This window comes from Paracoccidioides lutzii (assembly GCF_000150705.2).
Source record: "Paracoccidioides lutzii Pb01 unplaced genomic scaffold supercont2.15, whole genome shotgun sequence".
Classification (NCBI taxonomy): Eukaryota; Fungi; Ascomycota; class Eurotiomycetes; order Onygenales; family Ajellomycetaceae; genus Paracoccidioides; species Paracoccidioides lutzii.
The window spans coordinates 806,818-826,143 of record NW_015440961.1 but is presented as its reverse complement, the minus strand read 5'-3'; the positions used below and the strand labels follow the sequence as shown (position 1 = coordinate 826,143).

The 19,326-nt window shown below is 46.5% G+C and overlaps 6 protein-coding genes across 6 annotated transcripts; 4 read left to right on the top strand and 2 right to left on the bottom strand.

Annotated features, from left to right (window-relative positions):
* Positions 1 to 11: 11 nt before the first annotated feature.
* Positions 12 to 989, top strand: PAAG_12091 (hypothetical protein; the record flags this gene model as incomplete). The annotated part of the gene is made up of 1 exon (XM_015847627.1): positions 12 to 989. One exon carries the CDS (start codon positions 12 to 14, stop codon positions 987 to 989), a length of 978 nt encoding a protein of 325 aa, XP_015702777.1.
* Positions 990 to 1,529: 540 nt separating this feature from the next.
* PAAG_05770 (glucan 1,3-beta-glucosidase) lies at positions 1,530 to 2,856 on the bottom strand (the record flags this gene model as incomplete). Its single annotated transcript, XM_002792442.2, has 2 exons — positions 1,530 to 2,317; positions 2,394 to 2,856. 2 exons carry the CDS (start codon positions 2,854 to 2,856, stop codon positions 1,530 to 1,532), a joined length of 1,251 nt encoding a protein of 416 aa, XP_002792488.1.
* Positions 2,857 to 4,836: 1,980 nt separating this feature from the next.
* Positions 4,837 to 6,525, top strand: PAAG_05769 (succinate-semialdehyde dehydrogenase; the record flags this gene model as incomplete). The annotated part of the gene is made up of 4 exons (XM_002792441.2): positions 4,837 to 5,285; positions 5,371 to 5,764; positions 5,861 to 6,300; positions 6,381 to 6,525. The coding sequence occupies 4 exons, from the start codon at positions 4,837 to 4,839 to the stop codon at positions 6,523 to 6,525; spliced, it is 1,428 nt and encodes a 475-aa protein (XP_002792487.2).
* A 1,213-nt stretch (positions 6,526 to 7,738) lies between these two features.
* Positions 7,739 to 8,231, top strand: PAAG_12090 (hypothetical protein; the record flags this gene model as incomplete). The annotated part of the gene is made up of 2 exons (XM_015847626.1): positions 7,739 to 7,894; positions 8,043 to 8,231. 2 exons carry the CDS (start codon positions 7,739 to 7,741, stop codon positions 8,229 to 8,231), a joined length of 345 nt encoding a protein of 114 aa, XP_015702776.1.
* A 3,227-nt stretch (positions 8,232 to 11,458) lies between these two features.
* On the top strand, positions 11,459 to 12,205 carry PAAG_05768 (GPI anchored serine-threonine rich protein; the record flags this gene model as incomplete). The annotated part of the gene is made up of 1 exon (XM_002792440.2): positions 11,459 to 12,205. One exon carries the CDS (start codon positions 11,459 to 11,461, stop codon positions 12,203 to 12,205), a length of 747 nt encoding a protein of 248 aa, XP_002792486.1.
* Positions 12,206 to 16,599: 4,394 nt separating this feature from the next.
* PAAG_05766 (hypothetical protein) lies at positions 16,600 to 19,326 on the bottom strand (the record flags this gene model as incomplete). The annotated part of the gene is made up of 1 exon (XM_002792438.1): positions 16,600 to 19,326. The coding sequence occupies one exon, from the start codon at positions 19,324 to 19,326 to the stop codon at positions 16,600 to 16,602; it is 2,727 nt and encodes a 908-aa protein (XP_002792484.1).

Sequence of the window (19,326 nt, the reverse complement as noted above, 5' to 3'; positions counted from 1 at the left end):
TACTCCACCTGATGCCATCTCTCTTCCCTGTTTTAGACATTGATACCGAATGTGTCCGTCAAGCTCTAGAAGTGACTGAATCCTATATTCTCCTTTCGCCCCAGGAAGTACTCAGTGATCATATCCGATTCCGCTTACTAGCTTCGTTGGAAGCTCTTCTCGGTTCAACTACACGACAGCGCCTTGGTGTTGTTCCCCATCTTGTCGAGATGCTGATTCGAGCGATAGAGTTCGTCAACCCCGGAAACGAACAAGCGTATACTATTGTCGCCAAGTCTCTTATGGACTCTTCGTTCCTCCCAACACTTCTATCCGGTCTCCATGAAGCCTACGAAGCTAATCTCACCACCGGACCAAAAAAGAAGTCCTCTGCCGTTTCCGGCGTAGTTGAAACAGACTACTTCTCCGTCCTCGCTAGAATCGCCCTCGCAAGCCCCAAAATATTCATCTCATCTGCCTCTTCCTCCAGAGATCATTCATCCGAAGAAGAAACCGTCAACTGGATACTGATGGAATGGTTCTCCCATTTCGACAATATGGGAGACATTAACCGCAAAAAGCTACACGCCCTGGCCCTAACGCATCTCCTCTCCATAAACGGGCCCTCAACTCCACCGCCGGCCTTCCTCTTAAACCACCTGCAGTCTTACCTCGTCGTATGGACTGACCTTATCAGAGAACTATCCGAAGGCACGTCCTATGACCCTAATGATCCCCGAGGTGGTGATTATCTTATTGTCTGGAACGCAGGATCGGTCACAGGCGAACCCGATGAGAAATATCAGGACAACGAGCCTCCTGAAACCACAAGGCGGAGGACATGGAGTAATGCGGACCCTATACATAAAATCAATTTACGCCATTTTGTCACGGAGAATCTGCGGGGAGTTGTTAGGGCGTGTGGTGGGATTGACAAGTTTAGGGATGAATGGTTGGTAAATGTTGATCGTGAGGTTGTGAATGGGTTTGGTGAGTTGGGAGTGTTGTGAGTATTTGCGAGTATGGATTGTGGGGCTTTTTTTGGTCTGGAAATCGTTCAAAATTGTCAAATCGTATTACAAGGAGTCGGGATGCGATTGATTGGCTGTGAAGTCCCAATATCGTACAATTTTAGCCTTTTTCTTTAGCCACATGAAATTTGTTGCGAAGGAAGAAGATAGAAAATTTTTAGCCAGATAGCGGATTTAGAGAAAAGAGAAAAGAAAGAAAATCAAATGAATTAACGCCCTCTAAATTATTAAAGAGATATTCTAAGGGAAATGCTAAGGTTTCCTGCAGTAGGTCGATGTCCAAGATTGGAATTTTGAGCCCCAGGTTACTTGTTACCCCTTTTTCTCAGATGTTTACAGAGCGGATAGATACCATCCCTCCATCCCTCGACAACACAAATGAGATAGTAGTGAAAAGCAATGTAAATGTCAATTAACTAGTAAGTGTTCAATTAAGCCTTTCCATTTTCTATTAAAAGTTAAAGATGTAAACGTAAATAATCAGCCGTTCTCCCACCCTCCAAGCCGTAAAAAGTCCCCTCATTTGCATCCACCATACTTCCTAGCCGAGAACGGCTGCGGAAACAGCTCCTGCTTCAAAAGGTCCCGCATATCCCATCCCGGCGCCCCCTCCGTCTTCCATGTCCAGAAGAACCATCCAGCCCCGACCTTGAAAGCATCAAGCTGTGCCTCAATATACCGACGAGTATCCTTTTTCTGCTGAGCGGACAATTTGGAAGAGGAGCCCGTAGACCTCGCACCACAAGCGCCAGATGGTTTGCCGCTAGGGTACGAATTATCAAATCGCGCACCCCTGCCACGCCCATTTAGATACTTGGCGCAGTCAGTCATGGCACCGCTCCACTCGCCCACAATCAACGGCTTATCGACTCCGCTAAGTCTGTCCTTAGGCAGCGAGCATGCAAGCTTCACGTGCTGGTCGATGGTGAAGGTCTTAAAGGCATCATCGAAGACTTGGTAGTGGTGTGTGTCGAGGTGGACGTTCTTGAAGTCCTTGGGCGCCATGAAGCCGTTCCAGGAGCGCGGGGGCTGAAAACCATCCGAGATTGCGACGCCGACGGTGCTGTCTACCCCACGAACGATGGCATATCCATCCTTATAAAATTTCCTCAGTGGGTCCAGCTGCACGCCTCCTGGGACGAAGGGTTCGTTGACCAGTTCTATGGAGTTAACGACGTCGGTACGCTTGGCGTAACGGTTTGCGAGAGCACGGATGGCGGCCAGGGTTTGTTTGACTGTGTCACCCTTTTGCCAGTTGATGGGGCCACGGCGACCGCTGTTGTCGAAGCCGTTTTGGGAACCGGGCGCTGGGAGTGAGATATTCTAGTTAATAATGGATGAGAGTCGATAGTATGCTCACTTTGCAGGGAATATGTAACTTACCACCATGGAGATCGATGACGACCTTCAGATTTGAGTTTTTGGCCCAGACAAGGGCCTTGTCCAAATATTCTACTTGACCTTGTACATATGGCTCGCCCTTTATAGGAGATACTGCCCAGTACCCGATCGGGATCCTGACATGGGTTAACCCCGCCGCAGCAATTTGCTTGAAATCGTCTGCAGTGATAAAGGTGCTCCAATGTTTCGAAAGGCGCGTTTTAGCATTGCTGCCGAGATTCTTGCTCAGGGTGTATTCATCGACGGCGCTGCTCCCGCCTGCTTCGAAGACGGAGGGCGTGATCCATGGCTCCAGCAATAGCCACCCGCCGAGATTCACACCATATATTGCTGACTTTGCTTGACGAGGTACAATGTGAGATGTGACGTGAGATGATGCGGATGCCAGGGAAACCCATGCGAGAACACAGCTGGCAAGAGCCAGGTTGAGAGAGCTAAGATTCATGACGCCTATGACCACCAAAACCTTGAAAATCCGTAAAAACAAGGAGGAGGGAAATAGGGAGGAGACAGTAGATATTTATTCACCGTAGATCCATCTGTGCAGGTCCATAATTGTTGATACATCCTGCAACAATGGAAACATGGAGTGGCCCAAGTGAGCTCTAAGATGGGTCCGCGGGTGATAGCTCTCAGCCAAAAGCAGCCTCGAAAAGGCCAAAATCCGCAAATAGGAAAAAGATTAACGGCTGGTGCCAGGGCTTGCTGTACTATGCAGGGGATCACAACGTGAGATTCCCACCGGCTCCTGGATGGGTGGGTTGGTCATGTCATCAGGAGAAAGTCGATCATCGATGAATCACGATACGCGCGCGCATTTTCAACGGGGAATTCTGGGCAAACTTGCTAGCTTCTCCGGGAGCAAAATAAACAAATGAAATAATTATTAACTAATAAATAAAAGAAGAGATAAATAAATGTTGTATTAGCGGCAGCCCCTGAGTGAGTCGTTGCTTTTTCTCTGCAAGCTTACACCCTACACCTCGAGGGCGCATTTGCCAAATTTTTCAGGGGAACGGCGTCACACGGCCACGTTGGGGCGCAAACGATTTCGCTGGATGCACATGTACGATCTCAGTACTCCGTAGCATTCAAGATAACAGGAGCTTCCTACCTGTCAAACTCCACTTCTAAATACGATCGATCTCAACAGAAAGCTGGGTTCCTGAGGGGACTTTTCCAGAGTGTGCCGTGAACGCTCCGTGGGCATGTTGGGGAGTTCAGACATAACTCGATCTTGTGCAAAGTTTCCCATGGCTGATATGGTGGCAAATCGCAAGTCGCAAGTCACAAAAGCCCGATCCCCATAATATAAGGCTTGACTGACTGACTATTGGGTCACTAACTCTACTAAACTCGATGGCGGCGTCTGCGTTAGTTAGGGAGCTACCGGTAAAGGCGGCCGGCCCCCTTTACCAAGAACTGAAGCCTGTGGGCCTCATCCTGACACGAGTGCACTGCATCTTTTCATCAAGACGTTCCTTTGGATTTTTATTCTGGCTTTAAGGTAATCAAATAGTTAAGGTCCAGGGTTCAAGGGTTTTCATGCTTCGAAGGTTTTGAAAGATCCAAAATATGCTGCTGATCAACAAGATGCACCCCAATAACAACCCTCCTTTTGTACTCAGGTTTTGCTTCGTGGGAACAGTGGAAACATTTTTGGCTTTTGTTTTTGTTCCGTCTCGAACACTTTGTTCCAAAATATGAGCTCCATCTGCTCTAAAAGCAGGCGGATCTTGTACAAAATCTTATCTAACGGGAATCCCTCTGTCAATCGACTCCAGCCAAGAGGTTGATCTGACGGTGGATGCAGTCATCCAAACCCAAGCTAAAAGTCATCATCCATGGATGTGCCAACCTAAAGCTGTGCGGGCAAATTTCGGCAGCTGGACGGACCCATCTCTCCGTGGATCACTATCCGTGGATCAGCATGCTTGTTCGGTCCCCGCCATGATATATATAATAACGGTTTTGGATCTATGGTTGCTGCCACTCCAAATCCCCGGATCGGTTCGAGATAGGACGCCGTTGACTTCAAAAGTGGTAGAGTCGAAACGGAAAAAAAGCTCATGGTCTAAATTTGACCCCTCACCATCATATCATTATGTCCTATTAGTGGCGGCAACATCTTGGAAATAGTTGACACTACGGAATATTCACCAGCTTAAGAAACTCCTCGGATTGCAACGTCGGCACTTTTTCAGGGATCTCAATTTCTGTACCGCTGCGATAGTGGTTGAAAATTCCGCACCCCCTCATTTTCTTAACGTGGTTTTGATACGGCCCAATGTTTCAGTCAATCTTGATTTTACTTGTGAATAAATAGACATAGATCCCATGAGCAAAAAGACCTTGTGAGGAACAACCAGACCGGAGAAGCGACCGACAATCCTCCTCAACATACATCGAAGAGAAAACCGCGAGAATGGCATCCGACATAGTCCCCCTCATTCTTGATAATAAACCAATTATTACAACAGACACCTTTGACGTCATCAGCCCAAGCACTGGGGAAGTGGTTCACAAATCCAGCGCTGCCTCCGTTGCAGATGCTGTTCGTGCGGTTGAGTCTGCGAAGGTGGCGTTTAAGACCTGGTCGAAGGTTAAACCCACGGCTCGTCGAGATCTCCTGTTACGAGTCGTCGGGATATACGAACGACGCAAAGAAGAGCTGATAGGATATGCGCAAGAAGAGACTGGATCCACTCGTTTCTTCGGTGAAATCAACTACGGGATCGGATTCGATCTGCTGAAGGATGTAGCATCAAGGGCCACCACGATAGAGGCTGGTACGGTGCCAATCCTGAAGGAAGAAGGCCAGAGCGGCATAGTGTATAAAGAGCCATATGGGGTGATTCTCAGCATTACTCCATGGTATCCTCATTAATTTCTATTCTCTCTACTTTCCAGTTATATATCCTTTCGATGCGATTGTATTGTTAATACATGTTTTTTGTAGGAATGCGATGCTTCTCTTGGGTCTGCGGTCGATCATTCTACCTCTAGCAGCCGGTAACACCGTGGTGCTTAAAGGTTCCGAACTGTCCCCGAAATGCTTTTGGGCTCTTTGGGACGTTTTTCGTGAAGCTGGGCTTCCACCTGGTTGTCTTAATATTCTCTATCATCGGCCAGCAGATGCAGCCGAAGTCACGACAGCATTGATCGCACATCCAGCTGTCCGAAAGGTGAACTTCACCGGCAGCACACACGTTGGAAGCATCGTTGCCGCCACTGCTGGGAAATATATCAAACCAGTGCTACTCGAACTCGGAGGAAAAGCGAGCACAATTGTGTTGGACGATGCGGATCTGAAGAAGGCGGCGGATGCTTGCATCTTGGCCGCATTTTTGCACGTACGGGTTCCAACCCACTCCCCTTCTAGGAGAAAGAGTTAGCTAGCTACATCTCAAGGTTTGGAAACGACGACTAACAAAAGTTGAAATCTACAGGGCGGCCAAATCTGCATGGCCACCGAGCGCATAATCGTCCAACGACCCATCTTCGATGACTTCCGCAACTACCTCCGCGAAGCTATGGCTGTGAGCAACTTCCAGTCAGCACAAATCCTCGTCAACTCAGCAGGTGTCACCAAAAACAGGAACCTTGTCTCAAACGCTGTGGCCAAAGGTGCCAATATTGTTTTGGGTGATGAGATCAGCAGTGAAGAAATCCCAAACACGAGGATGCGCTCCGTCATACTCGAGAATATAACCCCAGACATGGATATCTATAAGACTGAGTCGTTCGGGCCTACCGTATCACTCTTCGTTGTCGATACAGACGAGGAAGCTATCCAACTCGCGAATGATACTGAATATGGACTTACTGCGTCCGTGTTTACGGAGAATTTGGGAAGAGGCTTACGGATTGCGAGACAGCTGGAATCTGGGTGAGTGTTTCTCTTTGCATTTGCTTTCACATCCATCAGTAGTCTGTTGCTCATCGCCGCTCTCCTTTCTTGGTAACTAGGGGCGTGCATATAAATTCTATGACCATCCACGACGAACCCAGTCTCCCCCACGGTGGCGTAAAGAGCAGCGGCTTTGGCCGTTTTGGTGGCGCGATTGGATTTGATGAGTTCCTGACTACGAAGTCTGTTACGTGGGTCGATTAGAAGGGAGGACGAAAGCGTGATGTATTACTACCAAGCTCATGGTTGTTTTATACATAAACGAATTAACGACGAGGCTATTTATTTTCATGTCGCGTATGAGAAGAGAGATTGAGCGCGTGCGATTCTAGTTGTACCAAAATACTCCTGATCACTTGTTAAGAAGAGGAATTCCAGTACCAGAGGAGAGAGTGCCGCTTTTCAACAAGGCGGGCATGTGGAAAAGGCCTATATATATATATGCTGTCACCACGCCACTACCAACCCAGCGTCCTTACCCCATTAGGGCCATGTACCTTCCAGGAAGACATAAAATACACCAGATCTTCTTCTGTCACTCTCATCCCCATCCCAACAGTCATCCTCTTGCGGAATGACAAAATATTGAACTTGGGTTAATGGACAAATTCATGAGGCGTGGATGCATTATCTTGCACAGAAGACATACACCTTATAGGTAACACTGAGTATATCCTTGAAGAGAGGGTCATCAGAGTTAGGCTCACGTCCTACGACACACGGTGAATGGTAGGATATTTCTTCTGAGAAAAATTATATTCATATAAATCATACTGGGACAACATGGCGAGCCATACATAGTACAGGCTGGTGACTAGATTTATTTATACCTGTCCCGCAGGGCTCGATGATGCTATAGGAAAATGCATTCGAAGATGCAAAATTGCGCCTGGCGATTGGCAGATGGGGGTGAAGTTCGGAATATTCTCAGACCCTTATCATTGGCACTGATCATCCAGCCTTGAATTCCAAAGGCGAAAATCTGACGCAGGAGATTGCCCACCCTTCCGATATTGTTCATGAGCATCAAGTCGTAAACGGTAACTGGTAGCAAGATACCGGATCAAGGAATTTTTGACAAAAAAATAGTCAGAAAATGCTCTGAAGAACGAATTTGATCAATCACGACAGGCGCTCTGTTCGAGACGCGTCAAGAATTGGAAGTTCCCACAGATGTACGGGATAAAATGCAATGAAATGGTCCATACTCCTGTTACTTGTGCGTAAGAACACATGCAGGCGTGTTGCACAGGGAAACATCCAAAAAAGATAAACTATGAAAAGCAAAGCATCCATAAAACTGCATCAAAGGCGGGCATAGCAAATTGCGATTGGAAAGAAACATGTTTGAAATGAAATCAATGAAGTTGAGAACAGAAGGGATAAAATTTGAGCAGACTGTTAAGTTGCAAAATCAATGCATCTAGGTCGGTTGATGCATGCTGCGGAGATTCCCACCAACATCGATGTTCAAAAATGGGGGATATCCCTTTTCTTCTGGGGAGCTGCGATTTTCTGTGACTGGGAATGGCGGAACTTGCAGCTGTCAACTGGTTATCATCAAGAAGCTCAGGTACGTGTCCAAAGGTAAGAGAACCCTCGCTCAAAGGTCCATATTTTGAAGAAAAAGAAGTTGGCATCCATGGAGAACAATCATGCAAACAGGCACTGAATACGGAGTATCATTGGTCTCTTTAGCGAAGCGCACGTTTCTCCTTCAGGTGGCTGCAACCAGATTTGACCAATCCAGGGTTATACTCATGTTCCAACAGCAGCAATATGCGTTCATGCTCGTTCAGCCAAACTTGCATGAATTGAAAACCACCCTTCAGGTGTTGCAGGAGGTCGAAACCCAGACATGGCCTCTTACTGGTCACCAATTAGTTCTCCAGTTTCACACTGCCATTTGACGATCAAGGAAAGTCAACCTTGACCCTCCATTTGGCTGGTTGAAAAGACGGATGTCCAGCTTCTTTTTCAACAAAAAATATGGCGTAATTTTTTCCGCTTCAGTCTCTCATGCCGTGTAGTTATTATATCCGCCTGCCAGCAATCAAGCTAAGAAACTCCTATTTTTCCTCACGAGTGGCCCGTGGCCCTCCCATCCATGTGTCGCCGCTGGCATTTCAAAGCCAACGAGAGGCTGCCGCCATTCTGTTCACCCACTCATGCTGCCCGCAACGTGCAAGCCGCGATGCCCAACAAACTTCCCCGAAGCGAAGGTGGAGTCCAATGGGAGGAAGAGAGCGAGAAGCCGAAAAAACAAAAAAGAAAAGAAAAAAGAAATTAAAAGTCGCGGGCTCATCCACCCACACGTTTGTCGGATTCAGCCGCATCGGCACGGGAGCAAATAGCTAGGGGTATCGCCGTTGCTGACACAAGACAAGATAGCATGGTAAAATTGACGATACCAGTAAGCCGTAACCTATCAATACCGATATCTGTATTTGGGTTGCCCCAGTGCCATTTGATGGCGCCGCATCCACCCGGCAAAATACATTTCATTTCATCACATTTGGGAATCAATCATTATCTGGTAGGATAATTTGAAATTCTCCCCACAGTGCTGTCAGGGGTCATTACCAAAAAGATATACGATTAACTATGCTCAGAGATTTCCCAGAGAATTCCCACTATGATATCCTCAACATTACATCAAAGTCACAGAAAGGGGTTTCCCGAACCCGGGTCAGGCGAAATCGTTCTGAAGCGGCTTAAAAAGTCCAAGTATTCTCTGAAAGTGAATTAAACTAATAATAAATTACACGCAGCCAAACAATAAATAATACAGCACCGTCACCAGAATGATTGATGCATGATGTGTTTTTTGTGTGCTGGTAGCGGGACGGACGTACGGTTGAATGTTGGTTTTCAAGTCGGCCGGAAAAAACATTCCGCGTGGTTTAGATAAACATTCAGACCGACAATCCCCCCTTTTAAAACTACATACATTGTCATCTCTCACACATATTCTCACACACATCTCTATATGCTCTTGACGGTAGTGATTTTATCATATATCTCAGGCTCTTACCTTAACCAACCCTAACCCTAACCCCTAATCTTCCCTAGGGTTGAGTTGAGGGGGGTGAGGTTAAATAGAGTTGTAGTAATGTGTGGTCACTCCGCGTTGTGTTTCTTTTCGACTAATCATGGCTTAAAAAGAAGTGGGCCCAACTTATATCACATTTAACGTTTTTAAAACCACGTTCACCTGTAACCCCGTCAAAACCTCACTCCTGTGCCTGTCGAATTGAATTGCACTTTTCCGGAAGGGTGCTCCCGCATCTATGCAAAGCTTTATTCCCTTGACATGGCGAAGAAATGGATGCGGTTGCACGGCGCCTATGGAGTACGCTCTCATCTCATCCATAACTACAACCAAGGATTGGGGAGATAAAGGGTCATTTAAGTAAGAAGCAAACGAATTTCTCCCATTTCATTCCATTTCATTTCATATCCTTTTCTTTTCTTTTCTTTTCTTTTTTATAAAAGCGCCAGTTGCGGCTTTTATTTTCTTAGGAGATGAGCATCAAATTGAAAACGAATCAGGTGCATAGCACTGTATGCACGGTACACACACTCTTATGACACATCCACGCAAAGGGTGTGTATCCATGCATGCGCTATGGCACTGCAAAATTGCTGTCATCAACAACTATTAATATTACTGCCTTTAATAATGCCATTTCTCTGATACAGTTGTGGCGGTCACTTATGATGGAGTATGGAGCTACTTTAGCTTTGGAATCAGATTTCAATTGAGACATTTTCCCCTCCCCCCACCCACTTTGCCCCATCCAGATCTAGCGCGGCCCGCGTCCCATCTGGCAATAATGAGCGCATCTAGCAACAGCCTCTAGATCTCTGAGTTCCTACGGAGAAGTTTATCGGCTCAGCTTCTTCTTGAGAAAGGAATCATCATTCTCCCCTTGAGATGCTCTCCACCATCCATTCGCTCCATCTCCATTTGAATTTACCTTTCCAGGCTGAGCCCTGGCTAACTTCTAACCTCGAAAAGCTGGAAGATACGAGAATCTATTGAGGCGGAAATGGGCTAATTACATGGATTAGATGGTTGATTGGCAGACAAGGCAGAGCTGCCTTCCATGGCGTCACGGGACGAAATTAATTACATGAGGTTCCTACGCGTTGTCAGGGCTTTTAATTGGGTGCAGGGGGGATGGAAAGTTACCGCTTGGATCCCCTCCTGGGGAGTGTGTGATTAGTCCCTCTCAAGGAGTCAAAAATTCACCGTTGTGCACCGCGTACACGGTAGCCCCATGGACTTTCTCGAGAGGGAGGAGAGGAGAAACTTGGGGAGATTGGGCCGCCGTAAGATCAAAGTACCGGCAATGTCTCTTTTAGCGGCTAAGATGACCTGCCGGGTACCTGGAAAGTACGCGAGGGCAGCGTGCCTGTCTGCGGAGGACCATTCTTTGAGCAGCGCTTCGTGGTGATTGGATGGGTCAGCACACGCCAAGGCCTGCAATTTCGGTTAGAAACGATGGGCTAGCCTAGTTGTGGCTAGCTTGGGCAGCCTTGTTCGAAGGGCTATGCCTAAAACGTGTCTAGCGGCAGCCGTGGTACGATCTAATCTGGCGGCGGTAATATATGCACGAACGTGTATCAGCAGTACACTATCAAAATACCGCTGTAATCTCCCAGAAACCCTGGAAACACCTGGGAAACACCTGGAAAACACCTGGCAAAATGCCGCGGAACCAACGCTGGGGAAATGCCGGGGGCTGGCCCCTGGGATGCCAGGCTCTTCTCTGATCTTAGCCCCTGTGGGCGCCGCAGCAACCAGCGCTTGTTTAGTTCCGTTGCTGCGATGTCTGCACCTTTTCTACTGCTGCCTCGTCCGCTTTTTCTGCTTTCTTCTCTTTCTTCTTTCTCTCGTCGTCAGTCACCTCCTCTCGCGCGTCTTCTTTCGCTGCAGCCTCTCACTTTTTTTGATCTCCAGAGTCTTACTTTTAAGGCTCCAGTCACTCCTTTGTCGCAAAAGCTAATATCTACTTCCCCCAACTACTCTTTTTACTTCTGAGCCTCCCTCCAAATCCTTCTATATCTGCCATCGCGAATATCCCTATTTAATCAATCAATCAATCCCCGATTGAAACAACAAACCGCTACAATGAAGTTTTCCGCCTGCATCGTTGCGGCTTTTGCTGCTATTGCCGCTGCTTACACTCCCCCTGACACCTCAAAACCCCCCAGCGGGAACCCAATCAGTCGCCCCGGGTTGCTTGAACTCGTCCCCGTCGGACAACCATACACCATCACCTGGCAACCCTCCACCCCAGGAAAGGTTTCCCTTCTCCTCCTGCGCGGCCCCAGCAACAACGTGAAATACCTGGATACCATTGCCGATTCCGTCAGCAACACCGGCACCTACATATGGACGCCCCCCACCTCGCTCGAGGGCGACGAGTCCGGCTACGGTATCCAGATCGTCGTCGAGGGAACTGGCCAGTATCAATACTCCACCCAATTCGGCATTAAGAACGACAAACACGTCCCCGAACCTTCGGACATATATCCCACCAACAAGTACCCAACTGCTAAACCTACCGACAATTACCCAACTGCTAAACCATCTGACTACCCAACTGGCAGCAGCAGCAGCAGCAGCTACACCTTGGTCCCCATCTCCACCGCCACCATCACCGTCTGCGCAAGCACCGTCACCGCCTGTCCACAAACCAAGACCCCCGTTACCCCCAGCGGAACTGGTCCTGCCACCGTCCAACCAACCGTTCAGCCAACTTACACCGCGAGCCCCAAGCCAACCACCCCTCCTCCATTTGATGGTGCTGCTGGCCGCAACGGTGTCGCCATTGGCGGCCTCGTTGCTGCTGCGGTTGTCATGTTCGCCTTGTAAACTGCTTATGAATGGGGGTTTTGATTTCGTTTTCTAAGTGTGTTTGACGTAAATAGTGTACCGGGGTTACTTTAGAGATGGTATGGTTTTTAACTTTTGAATCCAACCAAAAACTTAAACGCAGAAAAACAATGGAATGGTTTCGTTACTTTTCATTTTATTCGGAAACACCAGAGGTGGGGCGGTGGGGAAGATACATGTTCTTTTCTCTAGTTTTTGCTGTCATGGGATATTAATGAATTGCATCCTTTTTATTTATTGATACCAATAGCGAAAGGGGGATTTGCAGTGTTTTTGTTCTTTTAAACTATTTATTTTCCCTCCCTTGCTATACCTTTCCTTTTTACAATGCCATGTATCTACAGAAACAGAATGCGTCTTTCCTGTCCCTTATCCCAGAAACTTGCCATTGATGGAACCATTTCCATATTCAATTAACTGTTTCAAACCATTCCATAATTTCTTCTCACTCCGTTTCCATTCCTTACACTGGCCGTCCTTTTTCACGTCTTTTTACTTGTTTCTTCTGCCCTTTCTGTCATCCTCCTATGCCCCCTCTATTTTTTGTTCCACTCGAGTGCAAAAGATGATGAATCACCCCTTGATCCTATCTCCTCTAGTCCAATTCATTTTATTATATATACCCCTTTGAACCACTTTTACACTAATTATCCCGCCAATGCATTTCAGTTTTCTCCATCTTCAAGTCCATGCTGTCGTCCAACTAAACTTACTCTCTGAGAAAAAACAAACTGTGCACCAAACCGGTAAACTTACCAACCAAACAAACCACGTAACGTAATCCATCGCCGAGCAGGTAAGATCACTGAGCGGATCGCTTCCCACCCCAAATCACCCGCATTCATCAAATCATTCAATATGGCCCCCGTATCAAAAGATCAAGCTTCTAACCAAGAAGGAAGGCTCTTATTAGCTATTAATGCCTATAAACTGGGCAAAATCTCATCCAAATATGCTGCTGCTAAATCACTTAATGTTCCTTATTCCACTCTAGTCTATAGACTAGCCGGTCGAGCTTCTCGCGCGAATGTTCAACCAAACTGTCAAAAACTGACCTCTACGGAAGAAGAATCTCTAGTTCAATGGATAGTATCCATGGATGAGAGGTCAGCCTCCCCGAGTCGATAACGTACGAAATATGGCGGATTTACTACCTTCTACCCGAGTTGAATCTCCTGTGGGAGATAAATGGGTTTGAAAGTTCATTACACGTCATAAGGAGCTAAAGACTAGATTCTCAAGCAAATACAACTACGAGTGAGCTTTGTGTGAAGATCCTAAGATCGCACGAGAGTGGTTTCAACGGGTGAGAATACGATAGAGAGATATGGCATAGAGGATGAAAATATCTACAATTTTGATGAGACTGGCTTTCAAATGGGGCTCATATCAACAGCCAAGGTGATGACTGGGTCTGAGAAACGTGGCAGGCCAGTGCTTTTGCAGCCAGGAAATTGAGAATAGGCGACTGTTATTGAGTGGGTTAACTTAACTGACTGGATGCTGCCTCAATGATTATACTAAAGTCTATGAACCATCAGGCCTCATGGTATAAAGAACTGCCATTCGGCTGGATGATTGGGGTTAGTGAAAATGGCTGGACCACGGATAAACTGGGTATAATCTGGCTCAAGGAGATCTTTGAGAAGTACAACCAGGGCTCGTACGATTGGCAGATATAGGCTATTGATTATGGATGAACATGTCAGTCACAGCACGCCTGAATGTGATCAGTACTGCACAGAGAAGTCTATTATACCTCTCTATATGCCAGCTCATTTATCTTATCTGCTGCAGCCAGTAGATGTGAGCTGCTTTGGACCCTTACAATGAGCATACAGACGAAGGGTTGAGGATTGCATGAGATTACGGATCAATCATATTGACAAAGAGGATTTTCTAGGGCTCTATCCTTGCAAAAGAAAACAAGGAGCTGAGAGCTGCAGTTGAGAAGAAAAGACGTAAGAAGGAGCAAGCTCATACATATAGCTCAGAATGGAGCTCTAACAGCTGAGAAGGAATAGCTAGGGCTCAAGCAATTGATCAAACCGTACAAGAGGGGTTAGAGGATTCAAACCAGCCGCCTAGAAAGCAAGCTTCACCACACTGCAGCAAGTGTAAAATGTAGTTTGATCATACTGCTAGAACCTGCTACAGACCTAAGGAATCGACCTATATAAGTTATATGAGAAATTCTAGTTTGGTGGTTGCTTGATTCCTCAATTTGTTAGATTTGAGTGCGGGGTGATGTGATTACGAAGGCGATAGGCTATGTTAACTCCTCCACAACTGTCGTGTCGAGAACCTCTCCTCTCACCTACACATGCATATGCATCCAATAGCTCAGATATCTCCATCCACCTCTAATAGCACATATCATTCATCGCTCCTCCGACTCCCTCCCTCTATACTAACCTACATCACCTTCCTTGTCCAATCCTGCTCGCGCATCCCATCATCACCCCATGTTTTTATTACACATCCCTCCCATCCTCCTTTCTACGTTCCCATTAATTTTGAGAACCCATAACACTAACACATAAACACTGCTTTGGTGGAATGTATATCAAACGAACTCATTGAATCACGGAGTCAAGGGACGGAAAACACAAATTGCAATCAGTAACGATTTTCAATCCTCGTTGCTTTTGCATTGCCCTTCATACAATAATGCCTGTCTCCCCATGTCAAGTCAATTCCCAATTCCCCCTTCCACGAAACCCCTGGTCTTCCAATTAAAATATATATATATATATATTGGACGCAGGATGATGCGCCGTAAATCACCTTGTCGGCACCTGGTTGATCATCACGCCACACTGTTTAATATTCGGATCGGCAAAGAAGAAGAAGAAGAAGCAAGACAAAAAAAAGAAAAGAAAAGAAAAGAAAAGAAAAGAAAAGAAAAGAAATGCAAAGAAAAAGAAATGCAAGGACTAACTCGCCCGCTTCTCCACGCTCAAGATATAAAAAGAAAATTATCCGAAACGCCAAACAATGATAAAAAAGAAAAACTCCATACCCCATTGCCGATCACGTACGGGAAAGAGGGTTAGAAAAAGGGAGCTGGCAGAAGACGGCTCGCTTCCACACCACATCCCACGCGGAGACTCCATCCACGTTGATGATCTTCGTACTCTAGTTAACTATGTGTGAAGATCTATCCATACGGAGCTGCAACTGGCTACAGAAACTTCTCATTAGGTCATTAGGTGCCTCCTGCACACCCTATCGTTTCACAATCGAATTCATGGAGAGAAATGATGTGACGGTTAATGAACGGATTACGTCGTTGCCCGTTGAGTGATAGGTACTGTGCGGATTTGTTGTTCTGATGGAGAAGGAGTTGCGAGGTTGGGTGGAAGGGGGGAGAGCGCTCTGGATTGAGATAGTTAACTACTGCGCCTGCGTAGAGACATGGAAACCAGAGGAGGGGGGAAAACAATGATGATGATGATGATGATGATGATGATGATGATGATGATGATGATGATTGATGTGACAGTTGTGCTCTAATTACATCTAAAAAGGGAGGATTCAAGAGAGATGGAAGAAGCTCATAGCTCTACATTCAGAATTAAATTTTCATTTTTCATTTTTCATTTTGGTTATCATAATCTCACCCAACTTGTAGTTTTAATTTCATATTTCATTAAAATTTCCTTGGAACTCTCAGTCCCAAATCGATCGATTTAATCTATCAAATATACAGTCATTGTACAACACTCCGTACATGTAACACAATACGTAGTATATATACATAATCCCCACGCCCAAAACCCTTTTTCAAATCTCAGAGCTCACCATACACTGGGAACATACATATGTCAAGTCAAAACACCAATCACAACGCCATCATGCCCCCTAGGATCAAGTTATGCTTCATGCCACCGCTCTTATTGCTTCTGGCCGCGCTGGTGAAATTGCTGTAGTGCATTCCTTTGTCCTGGAAGCACTATATGTTCGGCCCACCCCCTTCTTCTTTCAGGATTTTATCGTACATTATCCTCCACATGCAAAATTTGCATTTCCCACACATAGGAAACGGGTTCGCGTTGGAACAAAGTATAGTATTATTTTAAATACTGACAAAAAAAACTAAGGAGAGGTGCCGTATGTATAAAGCTGGGAAAAGTCGTCATTTATTATGTATTAAGAATCGGGTTCATTGTATGGTGTTCGTCATCTTCGTCGTTAAGTGGAGTTTCCTTCATTTCATGTGCTGCACGCGGTTCGCAGTCCTGGTTGGGGGTTTGGTTGTTTGAAAAAGGAGCGGACGAGGGATTTATTTCCCTCTGGATTAAATCGTATCAAGGGAAGCATCGGGTAAGATGGCTGAATTTAAGAGAGTGATAATGGGCTGGAGAGCTGTCTCATTCATCGTCAACGTGAATCTCGCCAGAAAGATAGTTTATAGGACCTGGTGGCGGGGACATCCGTGGTATACATTCTGACGCCTGGCTGGGACTTGGGTCTGTCAATGGGCGTCTTGTAGATTCGGCAATACAGTACCCTCTCAATAGACACTCATCCATCAATGACGCAGGCCCATCCCTCAAGGCTAATCCAATAGCGAGAGCAATTGCAAACGAGAATTTTGCCCATAATTCAAAGGATCGTTTTGGAGGCAGCTCTGGAGAAATAGGCAAGAGATGTTCGTTCGCGCGTAGGTCTTCGGGAGTTGCCAACATAGACGTATCAGAGGAGTGAGAATTGATGACGCGTTTGGTTGGTGTATCATCCACAAATGGAGTAATGGAACGAGTTACAAAGTAAGAGGAGTTCGCCGGATCATGGTACCCGAGAGCTTCACTGTGGTTGCTGCCGTTGAGTTGACTCTGGTGTCTGGTTTTGAGCCATTGATTTCTCGGTTGGCCACCAAGGAAAAGACCTAGAACCCACCATGACAACTTCCCTAACTTTTTCCAATGTGTGTGCCATGCATTGGCAATAATCCCTCTAATTAGAGTTGCTGTGCTAGGAACAGATCCCCAGATGTAATGGAAGGTGTCCCACTTGTCATCAACAGAAGGCGTATGGGTGCATGTTTTCGGATACATCTTGCGAAGCCTTGCTACCCTCGAATCTAGTGTCATCATGGGCGTAATTTCCCGGTCTATCTTACGACGTGTCTGGGATCTGAAGCGAGTAGATGAACTATAAGACGTTTCAGGGGGGAACTTTTCCGGTGTTTGGTATGAGGTTCTTTTAGATGAATCGTCCTGACCCAGAATACCATACGATGGCGGTTCCATTTGGGTGCTTGAGTGAACGTCATCAAAAAATATGCGGGATGACTCTACAGTTGAAGGATCAACCAGGTCGGATTCAAGAGGTGACATCCCCATCAAAATTCTATGATTGTTGATAACGTCATCAAATGATTGACATGGATGGGAGTTCACTTCTAATGTACTTAGGGTATCGGGTTCCATCCAAGTTGAGCTGGAGGTTTCATGATCGCGTGCAGAGCGTAAATGAAAAGGAGAAATTGGGTCCCGGGAAAAAGAATAGTTGCGTACTTGGCCAGCAGGTACATATGGAGAAGCAGCAGGAAGTATAAGTGGTTTCAGTGTGCAAGAGCCGGGAGGGAAACGCCTCATCTTCCTTTGACGGCCCGAGAATCTCGCTTGAACATCGGGTGATAGGGGAAATGAAGTCCCCCAAGAGGATGAGTTTGACGAGGAATGTGAAATCATAGAAGAACGTTTCGATTCCTGCGCATGAGTAGACGGAGAGGAGCATGAGTCTCCTAATCCAGAATCGAGAGACATTTCAACGTCGTCTGCCTGTCCATCTCCCTTCGTTGACAAAGTATGTATCCGATCCCTTGGTTGATCGGCTTGAGAAGAGGAATCGGGTGAGGGATTCGATTCAGGCACTGATGCGTGTTGAAAGTGTGATCTTCGGATGGGAGACAAGGGGATTTTGGAGAATATGGATCGAGGTCTTGGGGTTCGGTGCTCACCGACCTGGGGGGAAGAAGCCTCAAGGGTACAATTCAAATCAGGAGATGACTCTATTCTTACTGAAGATTGAGCTAGTAACTCCGTCAATACATCGATCCTCCGCTCTAGGAATTGGTTTGTCAAATTAACCGCGTCCATGTTTTGTAGTTTTCGTGTTGCCATTTCAATTTCCCATTCGTGCTCGCGGTTCTTGTGATCTTTGATTTCAATCTCCCGTTCCAAGGCTCGGATTTTGGAACGAAGCTCTGGCTCCTTCTCGATCGTGTTGCATATTTCATCCTTCACTCGGGCCTCGAATTTTGTCTCCCAGTCTAGAAGTTCTTGTTTCAGAGATTTATATTCCGCATTGAGGGCTCTGAACTTAGATGCCTGAACATTCGTCGCAGAAGAGTCCATCGATTCGGCCTGATCTAACAAGGCAGCAAGCTGTGCTTCCAGGTACTCTACGTATTTGGAAAGGTCAAGGTCTGCATTCCTGCTGGTCATGTTTAATCGTCTTTTTGGGCGGCTCAGGGTGCTGAAGGGAGATCTCCAGAAAGCAGAAGACCCTCTCGACTTCGATGTCAAAGGTGAATCACTATAGTCAAAAAATTCCAAATCAATTGGACGTGCTAATTGCCCTTTGCGGTTTGACAAGGAGTATACGGGACATTCATCGGATGACGGATCTGGCGAGGGCAGATCCTGGAATAAAGAAGCAACTGACGATCGCGGAGGGCTAGAGCGTCTCCGTGTAGTGTTATTAATTTCTTGAAGAATGCTCGACCGGCGCGTTTGTGATGTTGTTATCAGAAGGCTAGGGTTTGGTTGCATACCTCCAGTATCACAATGTTCTTTGCGTAGATGCTGGTCAGGCTCTCCTGAAACCGATCTCGATCTCCAGCCCGTGAAAGGGGGGCTTACTTTTCGTGAAGTGACCAAAGCACCACGAAAACCCGCGTTCCGCAATTGAAGCCGTCGATTCTGAGCGCTGAACGGCTTTTCGGGTTGATGTTGAGGCGGGGATACGGATGGCAGGCGAATGGGGTTAAAGAAGTTGGAATGGCGCGAGGATGTACGGCGCGCAGAAGTGTTATTGGGAATAGCATCTGATCGAGAGGCCTCTGCAGTAGTTGTCAAGGTAGCTTCCAT